At 64.7% G+C, this 8,173-nt stretch overlaps 1 protein-coding gene across 3 annotated transcripts; it reads left to right on the forward strand.

Annotated features, from left to right (window-relative positions):
* Positions 1-1,738: 1,738 nt before the first annotated feature.
* On the forward strand, positions 1,739-8,173 carry KLK6 (kallikrein related peptidase 6). 3 transcript variants are annotated; one of them, XM_070062970.2, is made up of 7 exons: positions 1,817-1,883; positions 2,738-2,814; positions 3,889-3,936; positions 4,245-4,401; positions 6,099-6,346; positions 7,098-7,234; positions 7,901-8,173. In XM_070062970.2, the coding sequence occupies exons 3-7, from the start codon at positions 3,891-3,893 to the stop codon at positions 8,051-8,053; spliced, it is 741 nt and encodes a 246-aa protein (XP_069919071.2). In that variant the 5' UTR covers positions 1,817-1,883; positions 2,738-2,814; positions 3,889-3,890; the 3' UTR covers positions 8,054-8,173. The 3 variants fall into 3 exon arrangements, with proteins under 3 accessions (XP_069919072.2, XP_069919071.2, XP_069919070.2); XM_070062969.2 differs by having other exon boundaries at positions 1,830-1,883; positions 2,695-2,814; XM_070062971.2 differs by lacking the exon at positions 2,738-2,814 and having other exon boundaries at positions 1,739-1,883.

Consider the following 8,173-nt stretch of genomic DNA (forward strand, 5'->3'; position numbering starts at 1 on the left):
TCTCTCTCTCTCTCTCTCTCTCTCTCTCTCTCTCTCTTTCTCTCCCCCTCTCCCTCTCTCTGCCTTCCAAGTACATGAGAATACATAAATCTTTTACTTTTTATTTTAAAAAATCTGTGGAAGATGCACATTAGGATTTCAATTCCTTTTTGCCCCAGATAAACTGAGCCTTTAATTCTGGGTCACCGTGTACTTTTTGAAGCCCCTCCTTCCTGTGTCTGCATACTTTGTGAAATGGCTAAAAGGAGCTGTTAAAAACATGCATGGCCCGGCCACGCCATGGCTCACTAGGCTAATCCTCTGCTTGAGACGCCGGCACCCCGGGTTCTAGTCCCGGTTGGGGTGCCAGATTCTGTCCCGGTAGCCCCTCTTCCAGGCCAGCTCTCTGCTGTGGCCCGGGAGGGCAGTGGAGGATGGCCCAGGTGCTTGGGCCCTGCACCTGCATGGGAGACCAGGAGGAAGCACCTGGCTCCTGGCTTCAGATTGTCACAGAGCGCCAGCCGCAGTGGCCATTGGGGGGTGAACCAACAGAAGGAAGACCTTTCTCTCTGTGTCTCTCACTGTCTAATTCTACCCGGCAAAAAAAATTTTTAATAAAAATAAAAACACACATGGCCCTCAGATATTTGTTTTTCCTTTGTGATAAGAACACTTAAAATCCACCTGGTCTAAGGAAAATCCTGGATCCTGGAAAACACCCGTGTGCGTGTGCGTGTGCGTGTGCATGATCCCGGAGGCCGGGGGCTGGGCTGGGAACAGCCAGGGTTGGGTGAGGCACACCGCAAGGGGGAGAGGGCAGGGGTGAGTGCACAGGTGGCCGAGCAGAGGGTCTGAGCCGAGGCAGGGACGTGAGGACCCCGTGGGACAGTGCTTGGGGGTGGGGACCTACGCCTGTGGGGTCTTGGAGGGGGAAGGTCCCACTTCCTGTCCAGGAGGAGGCGAGGTCCAGGGAGGGGTCGCCCCACAGAGCATGTGGAGGCCTCCTGGGCCTCTCAACCGGCCACTGATGCGGAATGAGCCCTCTGAGAAGCAAGACGGCACAGCCAGGCCCGGGTGAGTGCAGGGCCACGAGGGGCCGTGCCCGTCCTCCCTGTCGCCCAGCGACATCCCAGGAGCCCCGCCTTCCTCGTGCCCCGCAGGCCCCATCATGCCACGGCGGCAGTGCCTGGCACGCCCGCCCCTCCCCTCCCCACGCCGCCCGCTGCTTCCCCCGCATCCCTAGTGGCTTTTCTCACTCTCTCCTGACCAGTAGCAACTGTCACTCCCCGAGTCCTCCCGGGCCCCTGTGGGCACCCCCAATGCCTCACCACACCCCCAAGTCACCTGTGCTTCTGCCCGCATCCATCCCTGAATGCCAGGACCTCCTTAAATCCACCTGTGGGTGCCGGCTCCCCGGGGAGGGGAGCTAAGTCCCCACTGTGCACACACGGGGCCCCAGCACCTGCACAGAAGCCAGCAGGGCAAGTCAGAAGGTCGGAGGTCATGGGGGGGGCGTGGAGACAGCCCCTCCATGCCCAGGGAGAGATGGAGCGGACAGGGGCTGGCTTGGAGACCAGCGCCGTCCAGAGTGCGGAAGGGCCGGGTTGGCCAGGTGGGCTTCGAGGGCTGCCCCAGGAGGCTGCCAGCCAGCCAGAGGGGACAAAGAGGGTGTTGACAGGGTGCCGCCCGCCCACCCGCCCTGGTGCCAGTGCCGGGAAGAGAGTTGAGAAAGGGAAGCCGCGGGGGGCATGGCACCGGGTGCTGGGCAGACAAAGCGTGATTGTGCAGCAGCCGGGGGCCGGGGCGGGGACAGCTGGTGACAACACCCAAGCGCCCTGGCTGGCTGCTCGTGGTGCGCTGGGCACCGGGAGACCGGCAGCACCCACGGACGGGCTTACGGGCAGGTGAGTCACCCGACCCCTCTGACCCAGGCAGCTGGTTCCCAGGGCCCGCAGCTGCCTGGATGCCCAGGCCTGGGATGCTGGGGGCCCTGGACACCGGCCAGGGTTCTGGGGTCGGTGGGGGACTCCAGCCTCAGTGCACTGCCTCCAAGGACATGCAGGACGGAGGGCAAGGATGCAATTTCTCATCTGCTGTTCCCCCAGCAGGTGCAACCCCAGCCCTCCTCCCTCAGACCCAGGAATGCAGCCCGGCCCTCCTCCCCCAGACCCAGGGGTCCAGCCCCAGCCTCCTCCCTCAGACCCAGGGGTCCAGCCCCAGCCTCCTCCCTCAGACCCAGGGGTCCAGCCTCAGCCCTCCTCCCTCAGACCCAGGGGTCCATTCTCAGCCCTCCTCCCTCAGACCCAGGGGTCCAGCCCCAGCACCTCCTCCCTCAGACAAAGGGGTCCAGCTCAGTCCCTCCTCCCCCAGACCCAGGGGTCCAGGCCCCCAGCCCTCCTCCCTCAAACCCAGGGGTCCCTCCCTCAGATCCAGGGGTCCAGCCCCAGCCCCTCCTGCCCTAGACCCAGGGCTCCAGCCCCAGCCTCCTCCCTCAGACCAGCAGTCTGGACCCTCCGTGCAGGCACAGACTGTGCTCCCTCCCTGGAGCAGGTCAGGGGTCAGCAGGAGGGGGAGGTGGGGAAGGAGGAATGTGTGTGGGAGGCCTGGGTGAGGAGGAAGAGGGTGGGGCATCCTTCTGGCTCAGGGACCTGGGGAGACAAGGGTTAAAAGGAAGCGCCAGGAGCCGCTGAGGACAGGGAGTCTGTGTCCCTGCAGCCTGGCCCGGCACACTCTGGCTCTGGGCTGCTCTGTCCCACAGCATCCTGCAGGCCTGGCTCTCTGCCTTCCTCCCCTAACCGCAGAGGCCCCGGGCCAGGAGGCAGCGGGTCGCAGCCGGTAAGGGAGAGACCCTGGGCTAGGGCAGGGCGGTAGGGGTGGGGGAAGGGAGCACGGAGCCAGGCTGCAGGGGAGGGGTCCCCTGGTGGGGCAGGAGCGCAGGCCCCCCCAGGCTCAGCCCCACCGCGATTGGCAGCATGGAGTGGAGCCTCCAGAAACAGACAGACTGGCCCAGGTCTCACTGCGGACTCGGGGGCTCCCCTCTGCACCTGCCTTCGTGGGAGCTGGGGAGGCTGGATGGGAGAGGCAGAGGTCAAGGTCGGGGGGAGGGGGCAGACACAGCGGTCCCCTGGAGGCTGGATGGGAGAGGCAGAGGTCAAGGTCGGGGGGGGGGCAGACGCAGCGGTCCCCTGGAGGCTGGATGGGAGAGGCAGAGGTCAAGGTCGGGGAGGGGCAGACGCAGCAGTCCCCTGGAGGCTGGATGGGAAAGGCAGAGGTCAAGGTGTGGGGGGGGGGGCAGACACAGAGGTCCCCTGGAGGCTGGATGGGAGAGGCAGAGGTCAAGGTGGGGGGGGCAGATACAGAGGTCCCCTGGAGGCTGGATGGGAAAGGCAGAGGTCAAGGTGTGTGGGGGGGCAGACACAGAGGTCCCCTGGAGGCTGGATGGGAGAGGCAGAGGTCAAGGTCGGGGGGGGAAGACGCAGCAGTCCCCTGGAGGCTGGATGGGAAAGGCAGAGGTCAAGGTGTGTGTAGGGGGGGCCAGACATAGAGGTCCCCTGGAGGCTGGATGGGAAAGGCAGAGGTCAAGGTGTGGGGGGGGCCAGACACAGAGGTCCCCTGGAGGCTGGATGGGAAAGGCAGAGGTCAAGGTTGGGGGGGGGCAGACGCAGCGGTCCCCTGGAGGCTGGATGGGAGAGGCAGAGGTCAAGGTCGGGGGGGGCGAATAGACGCAGCGATCCCTGTGGAGGCTGGATGGGAGAGGCAGAGGTCAAGGTCGGGGGGGGGGGATAGACGCAGCAGTCCCCTGGAGGCTGGATGGGAGAGGCAGAGGTCAAGGTCGGGGGGTGGGGGGAATAGACGCAGCGGTCCCCTGGAGGCTGCAGCATCTGAACGGTCACTTGGCTTCCCTCCCAGGCATGGCCATGAAGAAGCTGACAGTGGCGCTCATCCTCCTGGCTGCAGGTGCGGGGCGGGGGAGGGGTGGCAGCAGGGGGCCGCTGGTGAGGTGCAGCGGGGAGGGGTACAGGTGGGGAGGGGTGGAGGCGTGAGTCGGAAGGTCAGAAAGAGCTAAGGGTCGGACTTGGTCTTGGCCATGGGGATAGAAATGAAGGGGAGGGGGGTGGAGACCCGGACAGGGAAGGGGCAGGAGGCAGGTTGGGGGGTTGAGGGTGGGGCTAGGGAGATGCGAGGGAGGGGTGGGAGTGAGAGGGTCCCTAGCGGGCTCCGCCCCGGGGGGTGCCTGTCTCTGACCCGACGCTGTCCCCCCGCAGCCTGGGCCGAGGAGCAGAACAAGGTGGTGCACGGGGGGCCCTGTGAGAACGCCTCGCACCCCTTCCAGGCGGCGCTGTACACCTCGGGCCACCTGCTCTGCGGCGGGGTCCTCATCCACCCGCTGTGGGTGCTCACGGCCGCCCACTGCAAGAAAGCGTGAGTCCGCACACCCCGGGCGGGGAGCAGGGGACACGCACCTGCCCCGCCCCAGCCGAGGCTGACCCAGACCCGTGCTCGTTCAGCCCTGGGGGTGCAGGAGAGAGACAGAGAGAGAACCCCAAACTGCTCTCTGTCCCACCTTCCTCTCTGATGAAGGGGTCAGTGCCCTGGGGAGCAGACAGAGCGAGAGCGGGGCGGGGGGAGATGGCCCGGCGAGCGGGAGGAAGCAGCGCTGACCTCCAGGAATCTGCCCTGAGTAAGCGGGTTCTGGGAGACTCTCCAAGGGGGGGCGGGAGGAGAGAAGGAGACGCAGGCTCAGCGTGGGGACAGCACCAGTGCAGGTGGACTTGAGACGCTGCCGGGACGTCTGGGCAGGGGTGCCGGGCGGTGGGAGCAGCAGGTCAGAGCTGCCGCGAGCAGGGCCCAGATGAGGTTCGGGGGCACAGATCCTCACAGCTGCCCCTGTGAGAGCCGACTGCTGGCCAGGTGCTGAGAGAAGCAACAGCTGGGCTCCCCCTAGAACCTCCCCGGGCAGGGACTCTGGGTGCTACTTCCAAGACAAGTGTCAGGCGACTGTGCAGGTGTTGGAAGCCAACAGGTGCTACCCCCTGCAGTGCAGGTTGGTGGGGGGGACGACACTGTCGTGCTGTGGCAGGGATTCAAGGACCCCTTGTCCTGCCCCAAGCATCATTCATTCAGTGCCCCCACCTCTGGGCAGTGAAGATTCAGCCATAGGTGAGGGAGACACACAATCCCTGCCCTTGGGGATAGAAGGGCAGGAACGCGGTCCCTTTAAGAGACAGCCCCCCCTCCCCATGACTCACACAACCGCACCTTCCCCAAAAGCCAGTGATGGGGGCAAAGGGCAGGGGAACCCAGTCAGCAAGAGGAGGCTCATGGTGGTGAGAGGAAATTCTAGCCGCGGCCTGACAATGAGCAAGGGGGCGGAGCTAGAGAGATAGAAAGAGTGCAAGAACCCACTCCCCACCCCGCAACCCCAAGGGGAGAGCCATCTTGGGTCTTCTAAGGAAGCTCCCAGGCTGGGCCGGTGCTCTGGAGCAGACGGTAAAGCCGCCTTCTGCAGTGCCGGCATCCCATGTGGGCGCCGGTTCGAGTCCCGGCTGCTCCACTTCCGATCCAGCTCTCTGCTATGGCCTGGGAAAGCAGTGGAGGATGGCCCCCAAGTCCTTGGGCCCTTGCACCTGCGTGGGAGACCCGGATGAAGCTCCTGGCTCCTGGCTTCGGCCTGGTCCAGCCCTGGCTGTTGCAGCTACCTGGGAAGTAAACCAGTGGATGGGAGATCTTAAAAAAAAAAAAAAAAGCAAGCTTTCAAAGGTGGAGGGGCTTTAGCCTGGACTGTGGGTGGAGCCGAGTCTGGGCGGGGGGCTCCCTTGGGGAGCCGTGGGGGACTTCTGGGAAGCAGAGTGACTGACACCTGTCCCGTGCCAGAGCAGGCCAAAACTCCCCGCCCTGACTCCCAGAGCGCTGAGGCCCTCACCTGCGGCTGATCCCTTTGGATTCAGGGAATGAGCGGAAAGCCCCCTACTGGACAGGGCCTAGCACTGCACGTCCACGGGACCGGGATAAACCATCCTCCCGGGAGGCGGAGGTGGGAGAGCAGGCCCGGGGAGCCATCACTCCCGGGCCTCCCGGAGGGGCTCCGGGTGAGACCCGGCCTTTCTCGCCGTCCCCAGGAAGCTCCAGGTTTACCTGGGCAAACATAACCTGCAGCAGAGGGAGAACTCTCAGGAGCAGAGCTCCGTCGTCCGCACCGTGGTCCACCCGGGCTACGACGCCGCCACCCACGACCAGGACATCATGCTGCTGCGCCTGGCACGTCCGGCCAGGCTCTCGGAACACATCCAACCCCTGCCTCTGGAGAGGGACTGCTCGGCCACCCACACCAGCTGTCACATCCTGGGCTGGGGCAAGACAGCCGACGGTCAGCAGGGGGAGGCAGTGGGTGCTGGAGGAGGCGGGCCATGGACCCAGGGGCTAAAGAGGAGGGTGGGACAGTGGGCTGTGGGCCTGGGGGACAGCCGCTGGGGCAGCACATCACAGGGTGGGAGCAGCAAGAAGGGATACGGAGAGGAGAGACAGCTGGGAGGCCAGCAGGTGGGGCAGAGAGAGGTCTGGGAAGATGGACCGGGAGAGGGTCGGTGGTCAAGAGGGGTCTCCAGGGCAAAGACAGGAGGCAGAAGCCAGCCCAGCAGAGCAGCAGGATTGAAGGGACAATGGATGCAGAGCCAATAGGAAGGAGAGCCAGTGGAGGGGGGTGGGACCAATTAGGAAAGGACCATGTCCGTCAAGGGGGCACCAATCAGAAGGAACCAGTGGCCAAAAGCGTCCAGTGGTGGGTGGATGATGAGCCCGAGGGTACCGCAGGGGCCGGACTGATAGAGAAGAAAATCCTGGAGGTCAGTGGGAGAGACGGGGAGAGGCGGGACCTAGGAGACAAGGAGAGCCAATAGGAAAGGAGGGCGTGTGAAGAAGAGGAGACGAATGAGGAGGAAGAGCCAATGAGAGCGCAGCGTGATGGGAAAGACCCAGTCGGGAGGCAGGGATGGTGGGCTGGGTTCTAAGGAGGAAAGAGGGGAGGGGGTGTGAGATAGAGACCCACAGGGCGCGCGGGCGGGGCTTCCAGGGGCTGCAGGGAGGCTGGGGCTAAGTCTGGGGCATCTCCCCACGGACAGGCGACTTCCCCGACACCATCCAGTGTGCCTACATCCAGCTGGTGCCCCGGGAGGAGTGTGAGCGCGCCTACCCGGGCCAGATCACCCCGAACATGCTGTGCGCCGGGGACCAGAAGCATGGCAAGGACTCCTGCCAGGTGAGGCGCGCGGGGGGCCGGCCGGCGCTCAGCCAGAGACTGGGACCCCCGCGCACAGCCACGGACAGGCAGAGGGGGAGACACGCAGGGCGAAGCACAGCTTGGCAGAGACAGAGAGAGGCTGGGAGGGAAGCAGCCCAACACGCAGAGACGCGAGGCCCAGCGGAGACGCGGGGAGCTGGGAGCGGGGACCGCCCCTCCTCGGACAGGGCCCCCTCAAGTCCTGCTTGAAGGCAGCCACGCTCTGGGGACCGCACTGGAGACAGAGGGGGCCACCCCTGCCCCCAAATTCCTTTATCTTGGGTTCCGCCACCATCCGCCTGCAGGCTCCCCTTTTTTGTGCCAAAATGAGGGGCAGGAGAGGGGGACAGCGGCAAAGATGGCGCAGACGCAGCAGGTGGAGAGGGGAGGAAGGGCGGGCAGATGAGACTGTCCTCATGAGAGGAGAGAGCTCCCTGGAGAAAAAGCCATGAGACACGTCTCTCCCGGGGTCCGCCTCCCCACCTGTGTCTCGCTGTGGTCTCCCCCTACACACCCCGCTCCTCCTCCTCCCCTTCCCCCTCCCCCTCCCCCTTCCCCCTTCTCTTCCTTGTCTCCCTTGGGACCTGTTGCTCTCCCTCCCTCTTTCTGGGCCTCCACACCTAACTTCCTCCCTCTTTCCCACAGGGGGACTCGGGGGGCCCGCTGGTGTGTGGAGACCGTCTGCGAGGCCTCGTGTCCTGGGGTAACGTCCCCTGTGGCTCCAAGGAGAAGCCAGGCGTCTACACCGACGTCTGCAGATACATCGGCTGGATTCAAAGAACCATTTACACCCACTGACCTCTGACTTCTGACCTCTGACCTCCAACCTCGCTGGCTGGCTCCAGAACACCCCTCACCCTGTGTCCCCACCTGCCCAGACCTGACCCCTGGTGCTTAATAAACATAATGACGCCCGCA

The sequence above is a fragment of the Oryctolagus cuniculus genome, chromosome 18, assembly GCF_051225735.1.
Source record: "Oryctolagus cuniculus isolate XC-2025 breed Fujian yellow rabbit chromosome 18, ASM5122573v1, whole genome shotgun sequence".
In the NCBI taxonomy this organism is placed as follows: Eukaryota; Metazoa; Chordata; class Mammalia; order Lagomorpha; family Leporidae; genus Oryctolagus; species Oryctolagus cuniculus.